General features: G+C 46.1%; 2 protein-coding genes across 3 annotated transcripts in view; one reads left to right on the forward strand and one right to left on the reverse strand.

Annotated features, from left to right (window-relative positions):
* The window catches only part of LOC143207027 (uncharacterized), a 63,202-nt gene extending 47,333 nt beyond the window's left edge, over nucleotides 1–15,869 (forward strand). For both annotated transcript variants that reach the window (XM_076420017.1, XM_076420018.1), the window contains 7 exons: nucleotides 638–780; nucleotides 2,613–2,830; nucleotides 3,579–3,805; nucleotides 4,871–5,197; nucleotides 5,566–11,121; nucleotides 11,224–11,425; nucleotides 12,448–15,869. In XM_076420017.1, coding sequence (XP_076276132.1) covers nucleotides 638–780; nucleotides 2,613–2,830; nucleotides 3,579–3,805; nucleotides 4,871–5,197; nucleotides 5,566–11,121; nucleotides 11,224–11,425; nucleotides 12,448–14,327 — 8,553 coding nt within the window. In that variant the 3' untranslated portion in view covers nucleotides 14,328–15,869. The remainder of the gene's footprint in view (nucleotides 1–637; nucleotides 781–2,612; nucleotides 2,831–3,578; nucleotides 3,806–4,870; nucleotides 5,198–5,565; nucleotides 11,122–11,223; nucleotides 11,426–12,447) is intronic.
* A 5,263-nt stretch (nucleotides 15,870–21,132) lies between these two features.
* Nucleotides 21,133–23,283, reverse strand: LOC143207037 (translation initiation factor eIF2 assembly protein). Its single transcript, XM_076420042.1, has 7 exons — nucleotides 23,100–23,283; nucleotides 22,577–22,807; nucleotides 22,404–22,511; nucleotides 21,896–22,118; nucleotides 21,707–21,829; nucleotides 21,365–21,624; nucleotides 21,133–21,248 (listed from the first exon to the last, which is right to left on the reverse strand). Exons 2-7 carry the CDS (start codon nucleotides 22,781–22,783, stop codon nucleotides 21,186–21,188), a joined length of 984 nt encoding a protein of 327 aa, XP_076276157.1. The 5' UTR covers nucleotides 22,784–22,807; nucleotides 23,100–23,283; the 3' UTR covers nucleotides 21,133–21,185.
* Nucleotides 23,284–23,371: the final 88 nt, after the last annotated feature.

Here is a 23,371-nt window from a genome sequence, read left to right on the forward strand (position 1 = left end):
CCAGGAATATTATTTTCCACGTCTTCCAGAGAAATGGTCAACTACTGATACGAGGTCAATTACTCTGGTGCATTTACCTTACAAAAAGAAAAGTGAAACGTGTCCCTAATTGTGAAAATGGTCTGAGTAGGAGAAAAGGATAAATTAAATTAAATAAATAAAAAATGCATTATCTAACGGTTCATTTTTGACAATTTCGTAAAAATTACATTGAATGAATTTAGTTTGAAATGATGTGATGTGTGAAATAAAGAGATAAGCTCATGTTTTCATAGTTACGGGCACAAATATCAGAGTTCCTTCATTTTCATGAAAAAGCAAAGATCAAGTGTCTCGAATGCTTGATAATTCCGGCGTTAAAGGTCAAGAGGGAGGGAGAGAAAGAGAAAGAGAGACAAGACTGCGAATTTCCGGAGCGGTTTGGGAAAACCTTGAAGCGGGACCGCTCGAGTTCTCCCGAGCCTCGAAAGGCTTGCTCAAAGTATTTTCTCAGCGAGAAAGTAGTCGTCCCGGCAGGGTAAAGCATGGCGAGAGTCAAGCATGGCGAAGCAGAGTCTTGCGCTCTCGGGCAAACGCTGGTCCACCCTTTTATTTGTATTTAATCGACTGCTCACCGATTCACCGTACACTTTTACAGGGGCTTGAAGCGACATTGAGTGACAGCAAAAAGAAGTACGGCGACAAGGTGAATGCACTTCTGTCCGCCTGGGAGCATGTCACGAATTTCATTCCTGGGGCAACGCCAGAGGCCACCCAGTCTCTCATAGAATGGGCTCACAAGTGAGTACTAGCGTCGATCGACGTTCCTCCCGTATCATCGAACAACCAATGCAATTATCCTCCTGTCCGGGATTCTACCCTGCTCTGTCCTCTGTCCTTTGTCCCACCCGCTATCCTTTGCCTCCTCCTCCTTCTTCCGGCCTCTGTCATTCCTCGCATCCGAGCAACCACGCGGTAAGCCGATTCTTCGTTTCATCAGTGTTTACGTTCCTGCACAAAATCACGAAAGCAGGAACATTTTATTTCGCGTCGGGACGAAATGCAAATTATTCGAGGCTCGCATCGTTTCTTTGCTTTCGCGTCGACACAAAGAGAAACGGTAAGATCGACCGGTAGATAGGCACGTGATCAAGTACCTCGCAAACAGGTTCAAACTTTGATTAATTGAATTCAAACTCTGCGAGTACTTCGAAAAATAGAAATAGTACTCCTAAGTATACTCTAACCTATGCCGGGGTTTGCCCCGGCCTTGGGGAAACCCCAGGAAATTAGGGACCGACTAATTTGGAGGTACATATACACAGGGCAGCGGCCAGGCCGGTACAAAATAAAGTATCAAATGGGATACTTCGTAATCTCTGTTTATTAATACGACTCGACAACGAAGTCGTCGACTTCGACTTATTGATAATCCAACAGTAATAATTATTTTGTTTACTTTTAAAATCAATCATGCTGTCCTTTATTGCATAATTTAATTCAATCACATGTATAACTATAATTTCACAATCTATCGGATATACGTATAGATCCATCTATCGATGTATTTATTTCATCTATAACATGTGATAGTTCACAGACACAGATGTTCGTAAATTGGCAAAATAGCAATTACAAATACATAATACGATGCCTAGCTCATCGGCTGCTGTGTTAAAAGTAGAAAATTATCTGAACTCACAATATTTAAATCGCAAAGAAGACCAGTTATTATTTTAGCGTGAAAATTCAACGAAGCACCCCATTTTATCAAAAATTTCACGTGAATATCTTTGTATAATGGCCACTTCTGTACCTTCAGTAAGAGTGTTTTCAAAAGCGGGAAATATCATGGGGAGAAAATGAAATAGGCTAAAACCAAGTATTGTAAATGAAATACTACTCTTAAATAGTTACGAATTTAATCAATAAAGCGCTTAAAACTATGCAGTTCTGATTTCCAAGATTTGGGTACTACTTGTGAAAGGTTCGATTCCTTTCAACATCAAAGTACTAATAAGTAAATATCTTTTCGAAACTTGTAAATTCTCATTCTGAGGTTCGATATCGGTTTGTATAACATGAATACTTTTCAAATATAATCATCGAAACATTATTGCTTTTAAGTAGTAATCGAAACCCATGAAAGCAAACTTGGTTATTAAAATTGACTCGGATTCGTGCGTATATATTGAACATAAACCACTGGTTCTATATTTAATAGGATATATATTTAATACTATATTTTCTAAAATATATTTATTTCTACGCGGTATGTTTTTGTTTGTTTTTCGGATCATTAATTTTGATGTTCCGCAAATTTTCCATATAATGAAAAGTGTTCCCGGGCTTCAGAAAGGTTAAGAACCACTGGCATAAACGCTCGTTTAATCGGCATCTCGGAATAAATTTCAATTTTCCCGTACATCGAAAGATTCGCGCGGCAAACTGTATCGTAATGTCCTCAGTAGAATAAATGACAACCGCGTTCGCGATCGTCGGTGAATAAATCAGCCGGGTATTCCCGGTCGACAAGTTAATTACTCGGCGAACAGGTTGAGTCGTTCTCGAGCGTCGTGCCTCGATTATCGAACGATGACGTTGAAATATGTTTTTCGATCGATTTGTTGCAGGCACACGTTGAAATTGGTTCTGCGCGGGGAGTGGCCGAAGTTGTCACCCGCGACAAAGACGCACCTCAACGTAACATTACAGAGGTGCGCGTCTCACCTGGTGCAACACCCCGCTGCACCCAGGTGCACTGCCCTGATAGCTCTGGTGCACAATCCATGGACTCATCCCGCGCTCGACAGCATACTTAACGGCCAACCGGATTCCGAACATGAAGAGGGTACGGTGCACCCCCATGATCAACGTACACGATCGAGTTGCGACATACGAAATGTTTGTTCGTTCGCTCCATTCATTTTTATTCGATTTGTCGCGTACAAATAGCGGAACTCGGTGCTATTACATCAAACAAATTCGCGGAATCCGATCAAACGTTTCGTATGCACCGGTAGATCGTACACTCCAGTCCATAAGCCACCGGACACGTATTCAAATTTGGATGCAGACGACCTTTTGTTATCAAAAGACCTACGTATGTTATGAAATGAAAATGGTACTCGCTAACTTTTCCTAATGTAGAGAACACGTAAATCAAATCTGTCCAAAATATCCTATATTTTCGAAATTTTCATTATTATTCTTAGTCTCTAATTCTTAAGATTTGATACAGAACATGTAAACCAAATCTGTCGAAAATATCCTATATTTTCGAATTATAGTTTCTAATTTTTGAGATTTAATATTTGGCTTCTAGAGCTGTCCATTATTATCATCCCAGAATTTCTCGATCTCCTTCTTCCAACGTTTATTCAAATAGTGTATGTATATTTTTAATTTTGCATTCAAATATTAACATATATAATAACTGCATCTAATCAAAATAAAACAATCAAAACAAGCTGGAAGCTTGTATTCTTGAATTACCATTTTGTTGAAGATAAGTAAGTGTCCGGTGATTTATGGACGGCAGTGTATATTATCTATTATCAGCAAAGTCCACGCACGAACAATCTTTTCGGTTTTTCCAGAATTCTGCTGTTCGGAGAAAGGCGAACTGTTAACTATGAGGCTGAAAATACTTTGCGAGGACCGCTGCGAGGACATAGCGGTGAACCTCGCCGCCGCTTGCGTACGTTCTCTGCGGCGAAGCGATCGGCTACGCTCGCTCTCGGATTCTCATCACGTTCATTACATGATCGACGTCTATATCGTCCTATTGTATAAATTGAAACGCACGCAAGATATATTCGCTCAAGTGAGTACCGCTCGAGAAAGAGAGCGAAAGAGGGAGAGAAAGTTAATACTGTTCGGCATCTGCTTCGATTTGCTTTCCTTAGTTGCTATTCCAGCACTGTTCCTGCGCTGTTCCTACGGTAATGCCTCGATAACTGTCGCACGAAATACAATTTGTCCAAAGTGTTGCGTTTCGCGCAGACTTTGTTATTCCTTAAGGGATCTTTATTAAAGTGATCTTTTAACACTAAACCTAACGAGCCTTGAAAGTAACTGGTAAATGTTCCCTTATAATTGATTGTATTTAGATTTTGTGCGGCTCCTATTATAAAATTATAATACGTGCTCTACTAGAGACATTTGTACAATCAATTCTTATAAAATCGTTTTTATTATTTCAATAATTGTTAAATAAGAAATCTGAAACTGGTCATTTTGACCGGTGGTGGTTGGTTTAGTGTTAATAGTAAATTTCGATTGAATTTGTTCTTTTTTTATGTGCGTCAATTACGTAGCTTGCATACAAATATCTGCATATAACGTAAATTTGAAATTACGTTACATTTTCTCTATATAACGTAAATCTTCTTCATTTAATGATAAAAATAAAAAATGTTAATTCTTCCCCACAATTTCAAAATCGTAATATTCGTTTAAATAGTAGAAAAGTGCAGACAATTTCTTTTATGTTTTTGTATGTATAAAGTTTTACATAATACCGACGTATTACTTAACAATTATAGGAGACGCAAATGATAGTTTGAGAAACTTCTTACAAATCTAATAAATTTGATAAAAATGCGACGTAACTCGCAATTTTGTTTTGATGTGGTTAATAGAAAACATACAGTTTTTGTCTCTGTAACTTGTGCGAAGAATAGTTTTGCTGTCCGCCAATCAGAAGCGCACACGAAAATAACGAATCACTGTGAAAAATCACCATGATTGGGAACGAACGTGATCGAATCACTAGTCTCAACAGGTGGCGTGGATAGGGTAGAACGCGGCGGTTCTCGAGGCGCTGCCGCGAATCGTTGGATAGAAACGGAATTAGTTTTCCAGTTCTAAGAAGGCCGGTTCTTTTCAGTTAAAATTAATGGATCTCAGCGACGGTCTGGAATTGGTCCAGAGGCTCAGCGGCGAAAGACCAACGAAATATGGAACCGCGCGAGTTTGGAGGAATTCGATAAAGGCTGCCGAATTGGTTGCGCAATATCTCGTTACCGCGGGGATGGTTCGACCCGTTCCGGAGACGGGCGCGATCATCCTTGAACAGATCTTGAACTCCTGGGCGTCGTTGCACTCGAAATTGAAGGATGTTGCCCCTACCTTGCCGGGAATGATACGGAAGTTGATCGAACCTGCCGAGAGCGCTCAGCATATTTACATTTTTTGCGCGGTACTCGCGAAACACGTGAGTGTCTAAAGCCGAAACGGACGAAGAACGCTACGAAAGTTTTCGGGTCGGAAATAGAGATACTTATTGAAAATACATGTGTACACGTGTAATTAATAAAATCCGTGCAGAAATCCGGATACAATTTAATGCACGGATATACGTGTAACTTTTTTTGTTTGTGTGTGTGTGAAGTACACTGTGAACTTGAATATACGGGTACACGTTTATTATCCGTGTATTTTCATACACGTGTATATCACACAGCCGTATTTCAGATGTGAAATAGGGATCTCTAGTGGAGGGTCAGCTATCACCTTCTCGAGCCTAGAAAACTTCGTAGCGACGGTAGATCGGACCATTTCAGAATGGTATTTCTCTTGCAGTTTGGCGACAGCATAAAACCGCTGGTGATCGAGCTGTATATCAGGGCGTTGACGACGGACATGAACGAGCTGGAGAGTCAGAAAGCGAAGTCGGACAAGGACAAGGTCCGTGAGACGGCGAAGCGGTTGGGCACGCAGTTCTTGAAGTTGGCGGACGTGGTCGGCAGCAACATCGGGATCGCTCGGGAGTGTTTGCTTACGGCGTTCTCGTTGCATCCGACCAGGGCTTGCTATGATAGGATCAAGGAGATCGCTGTGGCGTGCGGAAAAACCAGGGAGGACAACGCGACGTCCGGCGAGGGTGTCGCCGTGGCCGACAAGCTAAAATATCCGCTGGACGGTCACCATTCGAACGGGACCTTGTCGAAGACCGAGACCGAGGTTGAGGTCCAGCTTGACGAGAAGAAGGAGAGCATACGAGACGAGGGAGAGACGACGTCCATGTCGGACGCGACCTGTAAGAAGGGCCTCGATTTTCAGAACGGGCAGGTGAGCAAGACCTTCGAGCGCACCGACCAACTGCTCAAGAGCTTGCTGACCACCGCGAGGAAAGGCGAGTCCGCGATCTCGACGACAATGACGACGAACGACAGGTGTCCTCTTCATCCGAAGAGGGAGCCGTTGCCCGGCGCTCCGCTTGGCGAGCTCTGCTTCAACTGCGGCGAGTTTACCGGGAACGACATCATTGGGACCGGGAAGTCGTCCGACGCGAGCGAGCCGGCGGCCAGGAACATGGAGAGATCACTGGACGCGCTGATCCTGATCAAGGGGGACGCGGTCACCGGCTCGGCTAACTATGACGAAAAATCTGTGCCGAATCAGGTGCTCGACGCAGAGAAGCTCGGCCTCTCGCCGCAGCTCTGCGACGATCTGTCCGTCGTGCTGAGTAGTCCCCGCTACCATATGCTCAGCTGGGTTCTCGACTGGAAAGAGCTGAATGGCCTCTGCGAACGGTACTTGGAGAATGCCGAGGAAATGAGAAACACCAACAAGGAGCTCAAGTATTTGAACATCGATTACTCGCAGTTCAAGGACTGGCCGTCGGAGGACGACACCAAGGATATATTCTTCGGGATCGAGAAAGGCTACGAGCAATGGGTCGATCTGCCGTCGGACAATTCGGAGCAATACGGCAGCTTCCAGCCAGCAGGCACCTACAAGAGGTCCTCGACCAGGAGGAGCCTGGACGATACCACCACCACGGACTCGGACAGCGGCAGCATGCTCCGGATGCGGAGAACGGGAAGAGCGAGGAAGATTCATCGGTTGGAATCGTCCGAGAGCGACTACGACAGCGCGGATCGGAAGTTGAAGCACTTTAGAAACAGCTCGGTCTCGGTTTCGGACAGCGACAGCAACACGCAGGACAGCCAGACGGATAGCCTGGGTAGCGACGGGTGTCGGCTCGAAGCGAAGAAGAAACCGAACAAGTCGACCGGCAAGGAGACCAGTAAGAAACGTTCCAAATCGACGAAACTGACTGTCGAGTCTGTCTCGCACTTCCACATGCTGGTCAACGAGAACGTGCGGCACGCGAACGCCAATGAAGACGCGAGCGGCTCCGACGTTAGCAGCAACGACATCATCACTCTGTTCTCCGCCGACATGGATGAGAACAAGCGGGAGACGATCAAGGGGTCCGCGTACACGGCCGCCGCGCCGTTGATTATCACCGAGAGAAGAAGCGATCCCGCGGTCCTCAAATCCCTCAGAATGTTCAGGCCGCAAAACACCAAGAAGCCGACCAGAATCTCGCAGATACTGCAGAAGAACCTGTTAAACAAGAGCAAGGATAAGAACAACCTCGAAAATAACGCGAGCAGCGTGACCAAGTTCGCGCCGATGCTCAGCACGCTCAATTTGAATCCAAAGATCGTGCTGACTCGAGCAGATGAGATCGATAGGCGGCTGATCCGCTCGAAGAAGCAACAGCGGCTGAGCACCGGCGACATCACCAGCGAGCTGATGAACATACAAAAGAACATGCCGTTCTCGCCCAACAAGAACGCGATATCGACCTATCAGAAACAGAAGGGAAGCACTGGGACGAACACAGCCAAATCGGACCTGGTTTCGGCTGAGGATCGCGACTTGAGCGCGAAATCTAGCCTGGGTAAAAGAAAGTTCGACATCCTGGCGAAAGCGGTCCGGGATTCGGACATCTTGGCGAAGAACGTACCGGGCTTGAACTCGCTGGACATGATGGTGCCGCCGCGGATGCGACCCACCGTGAACGTGGTGCAGCTCTCGCGAAACATTCCACAGAGCCCAAACTCGGGCTCGGTCAACAGCGGTAACACCCCTCCCCGGCCAAACAGAACTCCGAGCGTGGCAGGAACTATCCAGCTTCCAGGTACACCATCGTCGGGAGGTCATGACAGCGGCGTCGGCATGAGCCCAGCGGGACAAACACCGCCGCCTAGGTCATCGGCGTTGCCCGACGTAGGCGAGGAAGCGAACCAGCCGCCAGACGGCTCGCCAACCTCCTCGACAAACGCGTCCAGTCAGCTCGAGTCGGACTCCAGCCCTGGTCCCAGGACAGGACCGATCCGTCGGAACCAGCAGCAAAATCAATCCTCGCCGAAAAAATCTCCGTCGCCGTGTTCTGCGGTGACAACGACCACCACCACCGTCACTACAACCACTAGCTCGAGCATCGGCTCGGCGACGGTCGCGTCCGAACAGCTGCAGATCGTGTGTAAACCGGACGGCACTTACCAGCTAGCCTCTGTGAACCCGAATCTGGTGTCGAACCAGAGGAACGTTCTCGGTCTGCAGAACATGGAGGACACGGCGGTCGCCGCTGTGGGGTTCTCGCGACAGAACCAACACGCGGAGAACACGACCAGAAACACCTACGAACGACTGACCGCCACGAAGACGAACGCGACACAGTCCGGACAGAACGCCGGTCTACCTAAGTTCCAGCAGGCATTTCGTAAGACCATCTATACCTTGTCGACGGATGCGTCGACCGGCGTCGCCGGACCCACCGCCGAGACGCTGGTCCAGACCGCAACCGCGTCCCCTCAGAAGGCTGCAAACCTCTCAAAGGCGGTGCAGACCTCGGTGCCCAGCAGTCAGCAACAGCCTAACGCGGCTACCGGGATCAACGTGCAGTCGATCGCGAACATTCCCAACGCGTTGCAGCTCTCCACCGGCAGACAGATACTGAACATCGTACAGAGCTCGACGGGCAGCAACGCGACGAACGTCGCCGCGAGTCCGAACGCCGCGAACCAGACGCTCTCGCAGCTGGTGCAAAACGTCCAGAACGCCTCGCCCGGGGTAATATACACGCACAAAATTCCAGTTACGATATCCACCACAAACCCGAGCCAGCTGAACATCATCCCGACGATATCGCACGCCAACTCGATACCTGCCGGAAGGACGCCCGTGGTCAAGCTGAACATTATCCGAACGTCCGCGCCGCTACGACAGCAGAACCTCACCGGAGCTATCCAAGCGGTCCTGACGACGCCCAGGTTGCAGCAGCAGCAGCAGCAGCAACAACAACAGCAGCAGCAGCAACAACAACAACAGCAGCAACAGCAACAACCGCCGGCGGTCAGAACAGACAGTTTGATCGGTTCGCCTATCGAGGTTCCCAATCAGGTCAGCTCGACCACGCTCGAACAGCTTCGAGAATTCGAGAGTGTACTCGAACAGGTGAAGGAGAGGAGTACGATCCAGCCGCAGTCTCATCAGATGATATCAACTGCAACCGCGACCGCGGCCACGACCACCGTGCAAACGCAAACCACCACGCAGCAAACCGTGCAAGTTACCAAGCCGCAGCAACAACAACAATCTCAACAACAGCAACAACCACAACAGGTTTCCGTGAGCGCCCTCGCGCAGCAACTGCTGATGCCCACGCAACAGCAGCAGCAACAACAACAACAACAACAGCAACAGACCAACACCGATTTTGCCAGCAACGGGAGCACTGTTAATTTTCAACAAGACATCTTCTCGCAAAAGGTGTCGCTGGCGTACGTGAATCAAAGTACGGGCACCGTGGCTGCGAAAACCCCAAACTCGACCCCTGTCGTCGTTGTGACGAGCTACTGTCAGCCGGCAGCTTCGCCCGCATTGAGTGTGACGTCGCAGAGTTCTTCCAGCCCGTGCGTGACGCCGGCACCAGCGCCAATACCTTCCGCCGGCAAGACGCCGCCCACGCCTCCGTCCGCGAAAACGGTGAAAAAGTCGGCGCCGAAGACCCTGAAGACCAGCGCGACCAACACGTCGAAGGCCTCGCCGATCCCGAAACCGCAGCAGAAGCCACAAGAGGACGAACAAACCGCGCAGAGAATCTACGCGATTTTGGACGAGTACGCGGAGCAGCTGCGCAACTCGCCGGATTTGAACAACAAGCCGGCGCCGAGGAGGAGATCGAATCCGCCGACGAACCCCAGTCAGTCCTCGAAGCGAAAAAAGTCCGGCGCGAACAAGTCCAAGCCAGTTGGCCAACAAAGCTCGGAGCTGAGCCCGAGCACCGACGATCTCGGTCGCACCATGGGCAGCGAAGACTCGTCGAGCGGTGTGGTGCACGTGCAGGACAGTCCAGTGGGATTCCCTGCGCCCGAGGAACCGGCCGGAAACGTCACGAGCGTGGTGGACGCGAACGCCGAGGTGCGAAACCTGACGAACGATTCGAACGACGGGGTTGAACTGAACGTGAAAAGGCGGAACCTGATCTTCGCCGAGCCGGGCTCCGGTCAGCCTAGAGCGGTGATCGTCCAGGAAGCCGTGCAGACCGGCTCGGTCAGCGTGAGCGAGGCTTTGGCTTCGGTCACCGGCAAAATGGGCAGCACGGCCGTTCTGGTCCCTGGCACCAACTACATCCTGCCGATGAATCTAATGAAGGGCGCCCAGCAGTTCACCATAGTTTCGAGCGGTTCTAAACTGCTCGCCACCGTACCAGCTACAGTTCGAACCACCGGAAACACAGGCGTCCCAAACACGTTGGTTCTGCAGTCCTTTCTAAACCAGGCAGGCAAGATCATCTCACAACCGGCGCAGGTTAAACAGGTCAAGATCCCAACGCTGCAGACGCTGTCTGGTAATCAGACGTTGACAACGGCGCAGAACGTGCAGGCTGCTTCTGTGGTGATCCCGCAAACAGCCGGCGTTGGCGGTGGCGGTGGCGTTGGTGTTGGCGTTGGTATTGGCGGTGGTGGTGGCGGCTCATTCGTTACGGAGACGGAAAAGAGCGCCATCATTGGCGATCTCGCCATGACGAAGAGCGATTCGACGGTAGCGACAGCCGCGAGCGTGGAATCCGCGACGAACGCCATTGTCGTTAACAAGAGCAATTCGGCGATCGGCTTGATACAGCGGAACTTGAACGAGTCTCCCGAAAACCAGCAGATCTGCGGCGTGATCACCAGCAATCCGAACCTCGCGCTCCAAGGCGCCAGACTATTCAATTCTTCGATGCATAAACTGTCGACGACCGGTGGACTCAAGTCGGACAACGTGGTGTGCCTGACGCCGACTACAGCGGCGATCGGCCACTCGTCGGGAAAGAAATCGCCTCAGGAAACCCAGGTATATTGTCGCGCGTTGCTGTTCGTTCTTTCTCTCTAGCAATCGAACAACTCATTTCGTTCTAACGCTTTTGGACGCGCTCTGACGTCGAATTTCCAACAGGTGCACAACGACAAGCCCGTGGCCATCCAACCGGGAGCCACGATCTCTCTCGCTTTCGCTAGCCAATCGGACGTCTCCATGCTAAACGACGCTGCGCACCAACACCAGAAAGACGCGAAGGAGGTGGCTTCGGCGGACATCATTCCCGGCGGCAAGATCATTTCACCGAAAACGGTCAAAAGAAAAATCGACGACGCTATGGGTACGTCGTCGATAAATCTTCCGAACACCTTGCTTCGTACTTCGCTTTCTCCAATTTTGTTTTTGTCGTTCCTTTTATTTGGTCAATAACACAGTCCAACAAATTTCAATTTTTTTGTCGTTTCAATTTTAACTATGCGATTCCTACAGAGTTCTTGCGCTGATTCCGAACCTGCCCTTAATTTTTCCCCTAGACGCACACAATTTCGGTTTTTCCAATGTGTAGAATACATTAACTGCTTCCCGATCATAAACGAGGCATTCGACTTATATGTTGACAACATTAATAATTAATGTCGATACAAATTTTAGTAAATTTTATTAATAATACATATTATGTAGGTCGGAAAGATAGTTCTTACGGTTTTGCATTTGAATTTAATAGTTAAAAACCGCAAAAAAATTCTTTCCAACCTAATAAAATGTATTTATCAAATATTAAGTATTATTAAGTCAAATATTAATAAAGCTGCACATGTAACTATTTTCATACCGACGACAGCTACATGCTGTCAAATAATGCAAATTACGCCTCGTAAACGTAAAAATAGGACTTTTGAGGGCAATTGCGGCCTAGATTGATCTTTTATCTAGCGCTTAAGTGTAAACCTGTTTAATCATTCGTAATGTATTAATATTGGATACCACTGAAAGTATTCGGGAAAGTCTATAGAATCTTTTGCTGTAAAGAACAATTCAAAATTTATAACAACGTTACAATATTTGTTTAAACTTGAAAAACATCTTTTTTTCAAAATCAAATTTCGCAAACACTGCGCGTCCAGGGGAAAATTTGAGGGCAGATTCAGAATCAGCGCAAAAATCCCTATAAGAATCGCATAGTGTGAATCGAAACGTTTTGTGGCTGTTAGACAGTGTAATTATAGAGTCAATTAGAGGGAGAGAGAGACTGAGAGAGATAGAGTGAGAGTTTTCTTCGCGTAACACCGTGCGAGATGGCACGGCGCTAAACATCACCGAGGGTTAACGGTATTAACAACGCGAATCTCGTATCTCGTTTAGATTCCATGTCGACGATAGTGACGAGCAAGCAGTCGAGAGGCATCGACAATGCGGCGCAGTTTTTGGTGACGGGTGGTCCGAGCAGTTCCGACAGCCAGGAATCGCCAGTGCAGCAGTCGGCCGAGGGAATCGACGTGTCCTGCAAGGTCGGAAACGGCCTGCTTTACGGTAACGCGAGGCTGCAGGAAGCTTGGGAGCCGGAGGGTAAAGTGTCGCCGGATACGCCTTGGCGATACGTGCCGACTTCAACGAACTCGTTGAACATCGAGCCGTTAAACTCGCGGTACGCCGACAACTCGGAGAACGTGCAGAGCGTGTTGCAGATCATCAACAAGGGCCAAGGTATCGAGATGGCAGGCGGACAAATCTACCAAACGAACACGAAAAAGTACTTCATGAACCACACGTTGGAGCCGTTCCAACAGTACACGAACAAGAGCAACGCGATGAAGACGCCGTTGAACCCGAGGCTGGACCGAGAGCTGTTGCAGCAGAAAATGGAGAGAAAAGCGGCGGCGATCGAGCGCGAGATGAGGTTGCAGAAGAGCCTGTCGGAAGAGTGCGAGGATCTGGGAGTGGACGAGCCGAGCACCAGCGATCTTTTCCCCGAGGCGGATCTGTTGTTCGACACGAATCACTCGCCATCGTTTGACCATTCGTCTCAGGACGCTTCCTGCAGCCAGCCGCTCGGTATGAAGTCGTACGGCGGCTCCTACTTCCGTTCGTTGGACTCGTCGAGCGGCAGCAGGGACGCCAGTCCGGTCGGCGACTTCAGGGCCAACAACGAACGCAGAAGGAACGTCGGTCAGCGAACCAGATCCTCGAAGGACTCGTCGAAGAGGTCGAAACGAGACAAGGCAGAGGAGCTCCACCTGCAGAACCCAGTGAAACACTTGCGGCTCGGGCTCGACAACTCGAGCCAGGACGAAGCATCGAACAGCAACTCTGACATTTCAAGGCTGTCACCCACGCATCTCGGCTCGCTGGAGAACGACTCGCCAAAAGTGCAAGGCCGGGCGAAGATCGCATCTAGAAACGGTTCGAAGGAGGGCTCGCCGAGCAGCGTGTCCAGCATCCCGTCGAATATGAAACTGGACATCGATCTGGACTCGGAGTCGCTACCGGCGACCATCAACGTGAACAACGCGTCGGCGGCGAGTTCGGGGGACGAAAGTCTGACCTTGCTTAGCGGGAACACGGCCGACGTGACGATACCCTCACCGCTCTCGCCGATCGCCGGCCCGATGCTCTCCACGCACAAGTACACCTACACCAATAAGAAACGAATCGCCTCGAAGGTGACCAGGATGGACTATCTATCGTGGGAGAGTCCGATGTCCGAGAGGACGCGATCCAGCAGCGACGAGGAGGACTCGAGCGTGAGCGAGTCGATCAGTAGCCAACCAGAGGAGAACGCACTGAGCAACGGCCTCGACGACAGCGTGCAGAGCCTGAAGTTATTGAGTGGCGAACGCCGGTGCAGCTATCTCAAGAAGAAGGACAAGCTGCAGGTGAACGCGAGGGTGGTGTTGAATCGGGCCGAACACAAAAGCGGTGTTGGTGTCGGTGTCGGTGTCGGGGGTGGAGGAGTTGGCGGTGGTCTGTCGAAACGCGTGAAGGCGACCACCGCTGAGGCAATCCAGGACTCGGTGATGGTCTCCAGCGATAAGGCGAGCGAACCCTCGGACGACGAGGGTGGAAACATCGCGCTGGTCGAGCCCGATTGTCGGGCGAGAAGGTCCAGTCTCCGCGGTCACGTAAAGAAAGGTTGCGCCTGTTGCAACGGCTCGCCCGAGAGACCGAAGAAGAAGTCGGTGAAGTCTGAGCACTCGAAGCTGAAGAAGAGGCTGTCCTCGAAACAGACAGGGAAGAAGAGGTAGTCCTAGCGATCGAAGGCTCGCCGGAGTATCGCGTGCTCTGTCACGATGGTACGCTCATTCCTGCGACGCGCGGCTCGCTCCGCTCCGTTAATGGAGAAGAGAAGCGGACGCTGGAGACGGAGAAGATGGCGGAGAAGAACGAAAAGGCGGAGAACGGCGGATCGACAGGACCGACTTAGGGGTAGTTGTCGTTCGCGCGACTCAGATGAGACGATCAAACTAATAAGCTTGTATATACGTAGCTGCGAACTCGAGGGTTGTTGGCGAGGCAAGTTTTTCTGATATCCACGTAACTCTCGGTGTGCGTGTGTGAGTGTCTGTATGAATGTGTGCGCGCGCGTGTGCCTGTCTCTCTGCAAGTGTGTGTCTGCGGGCGTGTTCGCATGTGTGTGCGTGTACGCGCGCGCCTACGTGCGTTTGCGTTCGCCTATCCCCCGCATAGGCGACAATGTTATTCGCAAAACAGAGTTTCTTCGTAAATATGAATTCACGCTGACAATTCGTTTCGTTGGTTGCAGAATGAGAGAGAGAGAGTGAGAGAGAGAGAGAGAGAGAGAGAGAAAGAAGGGAAGATGGTGAGGAGACGTATGATCTCTGCGAGAATAGATCATCCTTTTACCGCTAGATGTTACTACAATACCTAGGTGTAAGGTGCAGATTATAAATGAATGGCAGACATAGATTAAATCGTTAAGAATATTAGAGACGCAATCTAGTCAAGAGATAAGGTTTGTAGCGAGGAGACTGCACGACCGCGATCCGGAACGGTATGCACGATGGCTAATGGTAACGGAAAACGTGTCCGCGATACGTTGCATCGCTAGGGACATCCCCTCGCAGACTATAAAGAGCCTGAATTTATAAATTCTCTCTACTGTATATCTATCCGCGACGAATACTATTCCACGTTCTTACACAGTGTGGTCAGACTGAGTAGACGAAATAAGAGTCTATATAGATCTCGTTCGGTGAGGTAACGTAGTAAGACAACACGCATTGAACTTTTGCCTTTCCGCGTAACGCTTCTTGGTACACATAGAACCTTAACTTTATAATTGCGACACGATCCTTGTAAATTGTAGCATCATACCTATGACGGAGGGAGAGCAAGTCGGCGGCAGATCGAACGAACGATCGACGGAACCCGACAGCGAGGAAATTAAAACGATATCATCATGGACAAAGATAGGCGAAAGATAGGAAAAATCGATGAAACATACATATATGTACAAATAAACGTATATGTGGAATTATATATATGTATGTATATGTGTGCGTGTGTGTGTAGATACATATACAATATATATATACATATATATAAGGAAAACAATCTTGTCTGTCTTACGGGCCGACCATACCTTGTCACGGTGCATGTATAAAAAGAAAAAGTACCCAAAAAACTGTACATTGCGTAGATAATTCATTAAAAGTATAATATTATATCGCTGCACTTTAGTACAAAATCGCTTCACCTTGTTTCAGAATGACAGGTTTATATCATCTTTCGGTGTACTGTCGTGACGCGTGAGAATGCCTACAATTTCTTATTAAATTAAGCTGGCCAACAAATTTGTACTCTCTTTTTTGCGGTCCGATGATCGACGAACGGGCGGTACCTGGTCGTGAATTTCGGCGCGCCGAAAGCGAATCTGAAAACTGCTTTTTCCTATTGTCCTCGGATTCCGAACGCATCCGCAATGCTATCGAAAAGAAATGTACCGTTCGACTGGACGGAGTATCCGCAGAATCGTTCTATATAAATAGACAGCAGATTCGATGCATTTATGACAAAAATGAGTAGGCGCAATTCAAAATAGTAAAAATATTAGAAGAATTTAATAATACTGTTATATTATTTTCAACCTATCAAACGTTAAGAAAGAAGATACGTTTCTATTTCACTCCAGATTGTTACAATCCAGCTAGAAAATTTTTATTTTGCATAAAGATTCGCTGTCTCTATATAAAACATATTTCTACAACTTTTCCAATCTTTCGGTTCGAACTTGTTCCTTTGAATTTCTCTGTGAGAAACGATGTTTCGGATAGCGATTTCGGCGCAGCAGAAATCTCGAGTAGTCTGCCTATGGTCGCCGGGACGTAAAACAGGTGTTGGACAGCGCCGTCAGCGAGCAAATGGAAAAGAAAGCAAAAAGAAAAAGGGATACTTGTAAAGGTTGTGCGCGATTAAGCTACGAAGACGCACGGTGATCAATTTTCGGGCGTACATCGTCGGACGTCGTCTATATTCGAGAATTTCGTCGCGTGCGAATGGCGACTGGAAACTGACTTTTAGTCGGCGCGTTTGTTATAATAATTATCCCCGGCCGCCGAGGCTGAGCGTTTCCGGGATTTTGAAAAGTAATGTTCCTGTGAATAATCTCCTTTCGTGATACGAACCAAAGTAACTCCGTTTCGATGGACAAAAGCAAAAAAAGAATAAGAGACAAGAGAACGAGGGATGAGCAAACGAAACGAAAGGAAACGGAAAAAAAAGTGAACGAGTAGGCGAGATACGCGAGTAGGAAATGGCGTCGGAGCTGAATGGGGAGCGACGAGAGAGAGGAGACGGAAGAGACACGTATAGACGAGACGGGCGTGATTTCGACCGTCTTTCTTGTCGTCTGATGTAAATTCTATTAGTTCAATTGCTTCGCTCTGAACGTGTATCGTAATGTAAGATAGGCATCTTCTTTCCTCCGTTTGTTTTCCTTTTACCATTCTGTCGACGACGATTAGGGAAGAAACTCTACCTCGTGCACGCGTCGATTATCTTTCTCGTAGTTCTCGTCGCGTTTTCAAGCAATTTCTGTCGCGCTTCCGCGCCAGTGAAACAAATCGGCCGCTGTTACTCGAACGATTCCTCCTTTTTCACTAGCGAATCATTGGTGCCCGTTTAAGTTTACATTTGCGTTTTGCATGTATCTGCGTGTGCATCAGCGTGTGCCTGTCGTAATTTGGTAGGGAGAGCGATCGGTTTGCCGAAACGATATAACGATAACGGCGCTGATCGCTCGCCGCGGAAAGAAAGCGTTAACGAGTCATGATCATCTCGCGCTTTTCATTTTGTAAATAACGTACCAACGAAGATCTTTCTCGCGAGGATTCGACGAGTTTTCAGCGGCGCGAGCCGACAAGAAAGAAATCCGAGTTGTCGCTGTCGTCTAAAAGAGTAGGCTCTTATCTTCCTGTACATTTAGAGCGAAGATATTACGAAGGGTGCAGGAACAGGAGGGTTGGAAGATACGATAGGTCGATAGGTGGCTGTAGGGGAAGGAGAACGAGCGAAAAGACAAGGTATTATCGCTGTTGCGTGCCAGCGAACAGTTGGGAGATCTTTAGGAAAGACGCGTCTGTGTGTAGATGTAAATTTTGTTAAAGAAGCGTCGCACCAAAATAATAATACGTATTTTTTGATGGGATGGACAAGAAAATGTTACGCGAGGCTTATACGTTAGAGGAACAGCGAGCGAACGAACAAACAAACGAACGAAAGAACGACCGAGCGAACGAGCGCGCGAGAATGAAAGAGAGTGAGTGAGGATAATAAGTGAGTGTTTGTAGATGAGAGCACGAAGGGGAGAAAAAATTCGATTGTCGGTGATAGCCTGGCCTTTTTCGCCACCTTTAGTCGTACCAATCGCATTTATAATAGAGGGGTAACCGTAGTCTTCGTAAAAACAACACGTGGGTGGACTTAATTAAGAAGAAACGATGCGAACCTAAACGAAACGCTTAAGAACGAGCTATGTTTTTCGAAGCTGAGCGCTTTTTTTGGGTACTTAAACGTAACGGGAAGAGGGGAAACGAATGACGGAGGGATAACGAAACGGAAACCGGAAAGACAAAGTGAAAAATAAATCGAACGGGAGGGACGGAATCGGTTCAACCGTATTACACTGGTCGTTCGAGAAACGATTCACATTTTTGTATCGTATTATCGTATCGTATCGTATCGTGTATCGTATCGTAACGTAACGTATCGTATCGTATCGTATCGTATCGTTTGCGTTAAGACTACCGTTTTGTTCTCGCTCGAGGCGGAAAGCACCCCTTGCTACCAGTATTCGAGAGGACGATATTGCCGCTGCGTCACTCTGATAGCGACACGAGTAAATTGACGTTGGACCGGGGAGGACAAACAAATCGGACGAGGAAAATCAGAGGGTGAACAGAGAAACAAAGAGAGAGAGAGAGAGTGTGTGTGTGTAAGAGTATGAATGTTTGCGAGACGGAAGAGGAAAGAGCGAGAGAGAGAGAGTGTATGTGTATGAAAGAAAAACAGAGAGAAATACGTTTTGAACGAGACAGGGCCGTGCACTGCAAAACGTACATTGATTAAGGATTTTACGCATTGTCGTTTAGCACAAATCAGTTGGAGATCGAGAGATTAAGTAAACTTAATACGATAAAGGGGGATGATAGAATGTGGGGAAAGTCAGATGAACCGAGGACGAAGTTGTTACAGAAATTCACAGCAAAACACGATGGCGGAATATCACCGATACAGTCATGTCCGTAGTAGTTACGACCAGCCATGAAACGAACTGCTTCTCCGTACGGGAGACTGGCCGATTAATATTTCGAGACGAGCATAAGCGATCGAAGGGGACAGTTCTTTTCTGTTAGGTCTATCGGAAAGTTCTGCTGGAATTATTTTATTGTCGCGTAATTTGATTTTCTCCATCATTATCGACGATGCCACAGAATTGTTTAACCGGCAGCCACGAACTGTATATTTCAAAGTATTTCAGGGAATTTTGATAGAATTTTTTTGGAAGAACCGTGAGAACGGCGTGACCTTAGTACGATTTTCACCGATATCAATCTTTATCAGTATACACCCTCACTCTATATTTTGTGATTTTTCGTGATCGGTACGCACGGCGAGGAAACTTGACTTTACAAAGTGGGGACAGTACTTCCCGGTAGACCTGGTAGCATGTACCGGGTTCCGTACCGTCGATGGAACACGATTCAAACCATTTTTTATACGTTCGTTTGAATCGCAATGTGTCCGAGTGAACCAATCGTTTCATTAGAATTTCTACAATAGAATGGAAAAGATCAAACGTCTAAAATCTAATATTATTATCAGACAGCGGATTTTATGCATTTATGACAAAAATGGGTAGGTGTTCAATATTGTTATATTATTTTTAACTTATCAAACATATTAAGAAAGAAAATAAATTTCTATTTCATTCCAGTTCGTTGCAATTCAGGTGGAACATTTATATTTTGCACCGATTGCAAGGAATAGAAACTAAATTCAATGTTATTTCTTCCCTTAATGATTTAAATAGAGGAGAAATCATATATTGACATCTTGAATGTTTAAAATTTTCTAACAATTTTGAATTTCGTCCACTCAATTTTGTTATAAATGCATAAAGATCTGCAGTCTACTAATTATTATAGACATTTTATTGGTTTTGTGAGATATTTCTGAATATGGCAGTGAATTTTTAGTTGAGATTTATACAGGTGTAGACATAGTTGTTTGTTCCATCGGTGGTAGAAGCGAACGCTCGATCGGAAAGTTGTAGAAATGATGGTTGGCCAGCTGCGGATGTCCAACGAGTCGTTTCGTAGAAACAATGAGGGACGACGTTTACAAGAAAATGTTTGTTGAATTTCGAGCGAAAGATTACAAGCTTTTCCGTGCTCGATCTTCTCACGGACCGACACGGACGGACACGGAATGCGTATTTTCGAACGAATACATCTATTGTAATCGATTCACCGTAACGTAATAATGTTTTTTGGTTTGTTCGTTCCATCCGTTGATGTATTATTTTTCTTCTCTAACCCTCGGAGGACGGATATTTTCGTAAGGATCGTGAATGCTGACAATGAAGCCTAAGGTCCACTCGAGTTCTTATTTCGAAATGTTTCTAGTTGTATATGTATTCTTCGTCCATAGGATCATACTTCTTCCAAAAGAGTCGACCTCGTTATCGAACCCAATAGAAAATCGATTGTGATTTGAGTTAATCATCGAAGGCTAAAAAATTGGATTGAGCTCTCCGAGTCACCGTCGTCCGAGGGTTAATCGACGACGAAACAGTGCGCGTAAGCAACGAAAACGGGAAGGAAATCTTCGTAAAACCGTAAATCTCGGATCCCTATCAATAATTGTGTATACTCGAGTACCCGAATACTAATTATGAATACCGATTGAACATCGTACATAGGAGAGAAGACCGACGAAACGTTGATTCCGATCGGAATCAACGAATTCGAAAACGCAGTTTCTCAAATAGTACCGCGATTACGATCGTTAGTGGGGAAAGAAAGCGAGAGAGAAAGAGAGAAAAAGATCAGAGGAAAATATTTCCCAAAAGGTATAACGGGCGAAAGTAATCGCTTGATCTCGTTGAATTTTTATCGATTGCAAAGAGGAATAACTGAGATGAAAAAAATGCTCCTTGGATATGACTGTACAGCGTATTAACTTGTCCGGAGGTACATATATCGAGAATCCTTTTTCAAGTCGAAGTATTAAGGATTGCATATTGTACATAAACAAGACATATTTTCTATATAAGGGACGTCGCTCGGTAAGGCCGATGGCTCGAAAAAATATTGCAATATTATGATAATTCTTTTAAGCGGTAGGATAGCCTTTAATCGTTTTATGTAATGTAATGATAGAAGAGGGTCTGGCAGAATAAAAGTGAAAGTTCTGTATTTAAAATGTGTTCCCCGAGAGTGTGCATTCATTCGTTCGCTAATTCTATCGTGTCACGGCGCTGCTTCGAAAGCGAACAGGCTCGTTTTCAAACGGTATCAAAACCACATGTCAACGTAAACACAATATCGTTTTATTACTCATTTAGTTTTCGATAAAGTCGATCAAATTTCATTCGTTACGTTCGAATTGGACCTCTCTTGCTCTTTTCGTTGATTCTCTACTTCCTGAAATAAACGAATTCGGATCGTTACGATATGACCAACCACATTTGGAGACGTTGAAACAATAACGACAGTCATACTGCTTTGATTTACGTCGAGATAGAAAATCATCTGCTTACTGTTTGAATAATATCCAGTAACGTCGAGCTGTTGTTCGACTGGAAAAACTCATTGATCTCTCGAGGAATGCAAAAATGATTCGGCGGCTTCGGTTGAATGCCGATTTCCTCACCGATAAATCGGAATTCCGGTGGATCGTTGATCTGATTTAGCAATTCTTCGTACGTGAAGAGCGTTCCTTTGGTGGAAGATTCGTCCAAAGAGCCAAAGTCAACGATCTTTACCTTATCTTTTTTGTAACGAATCACGTCGAACGAGTCTGCAATAACGCGAGGCATTACTTTAACATTGATTCGACCAACTGAATACAAAAAATATATACATTCTAGCTATTCGCTTACAATCGTTCAGCGGAAACCTGTTTTTGATATGCTCCATGAACAAACTTTTAATATCCGTTCGAATATTATATTTCTCGGACTCGTTGTAACTGTGATACTGTGATATATCTCGTTGGCTGATCGCTGCGTTGGATTCGAATAATCATCAGAAAGCACAAGAAAATGGTACGGTAATTACAAAATCATTACCTATGAGCTCATTTTTTACTACAAAACATCGAAATTCGGTGCACGGATTAATGTCTCTCCATTGTTTTAGTATAAGACAAGACTCTAATGGAATTTCCCTATTCGCATTGTTCCTAATGTTACTTAAATCTTGTGCGATCCTATCGGAGCTTTTCAGTAATAAGTATACCTCCTCCAATGTTTTGCATTTGAGAGTTTTGGTGGGAGCGACCCATGTCGCATCCTGAAAATAAATATACGTAGAGAAAACTGATGATTAGACTGCAGGTGTTTATGCATATGTGGCTTACAAAAATTTCCAAAAAATGCTATAATATAACATTTGATAGAATTTTGTACGATTTTTATTTGTCTTAGATCTACAAAGGCTGTTCTAATGAAGAATGGGATTCTATTCCACTTTCTTAAAATTTGTTTATAAAAATTAGAAATTGCATAAACATCCGCAGTCTACTGATGATAAACTTACTGGATCAAATAGTAAGCGAACAAAAGGAAGTATATTTACAGAAGGTGAACTCCAATTGCTTTTGACAAATACTGCGCCATATTCATCTATCGCATCTTGAATCTTCTGGCTGAACTCTGGAAATGTTGGTTGAGATTCAGATGAATGCTGAAAGAGAGAGAAACAGTTCGTTTTCTCCATGCTTTGGAATAATTAATCCAATGATTATTTACCTCTTCATTTAGTACTGGAGAACCATCTGCCCACACTCCACTTTCCGATGGCTCTTTTGTCGTCTCGACAGGTAAAAAGAATGCATCGTCTTCCAAGTATTTAAGTACATCGTTGGGAATACGAAGAATTGTAGCTTCCAGAGAATCTTTACAGAATTGTGGATACCACGATGGAAACGAGCACTCCGGTTTCAAATTGCTGACCATATTCACATCCAAATTGGATCCAATCTATGTCGGAAGGGAAACGTTAAAACATATAAACCACTTTTGTTACACTCGATACTTATTACCAGACTCCGCATTTTGTGCATTTATAACAAAAATGAGCAAGTGCAATTTACAACTGTGAAAATATTAAAAGATTTTGAGGGTATTAATATATTATCTTCATCACATTAAAATCATTAATGAAGAATATTAATTTATATTTAGCTCCTGCATCTTGCAATTGATGCACGAACTTTTTATTTTGCATAAACATCCGGAGACTTCTTATTACAATGTATCTATTTATACAAACGTGTATTTATGTTAATGTTGAGAGAAGGGTTCTTTCAATGTCATACGCTTGCATTTCTTATTTACTGTTCAATATTCGATGTTCGTATTCTGGCCAGAATTGGGCATCAAACGATTCAGAAATTATAATTTACCATTTTACAATCAAATGTCAAATTGAGATTCTCAATAGTGGCGCCACTTGCGGTGAAATTTAGAAGCTCGCATAGGGGCCGTACGCCACCAATTGACGTAGCGGCGGAACATTGAAATTGTTAGCCAAACAAATGTTAT

The sequence above is a fragment of the Lasioglossum baleicum genome, chromosome 3, assembly GCF_051020765.1.
Source record: "Lasioglossum baleicum chromosome 3, iyLasBale1, whole genome shotgun sequence".
Taxonomy (NCBI): Eukaryota; Metazoa; Arthropoda; class Insecta; order Hymenoptera; family Halictidae; genus Lasioglossum; species Lasioglossum baleicum.

What these genes read in the sequence shown, in the direction of transcription:
- LOC143207037 (XM_076420042.1), bottom strand. Translation starts at nt 22,783, where the DNA reads ATGGTCAGCAATTTGAAACCGGAGTGCTCGTTTCCATCGTGGTATCCA. An exon ending in AGTAAAAAATGAGCTCATAG is followed by an intron (nt 21,830 to 21,895) that starts GTAATGATTTTG and finishes AATCCAACGCAG; the next exon opens with CGATCAGCCAACGAGATATA. An exon ending in TACTGGATATTATTCAAACA is followed by an intron (nt 21,249 to 21,364) that starts GTAAGCAGATGA and finishes CGTTTATTTCAG; the next exon opens with GAAGTAGAGAATCAACGAAA.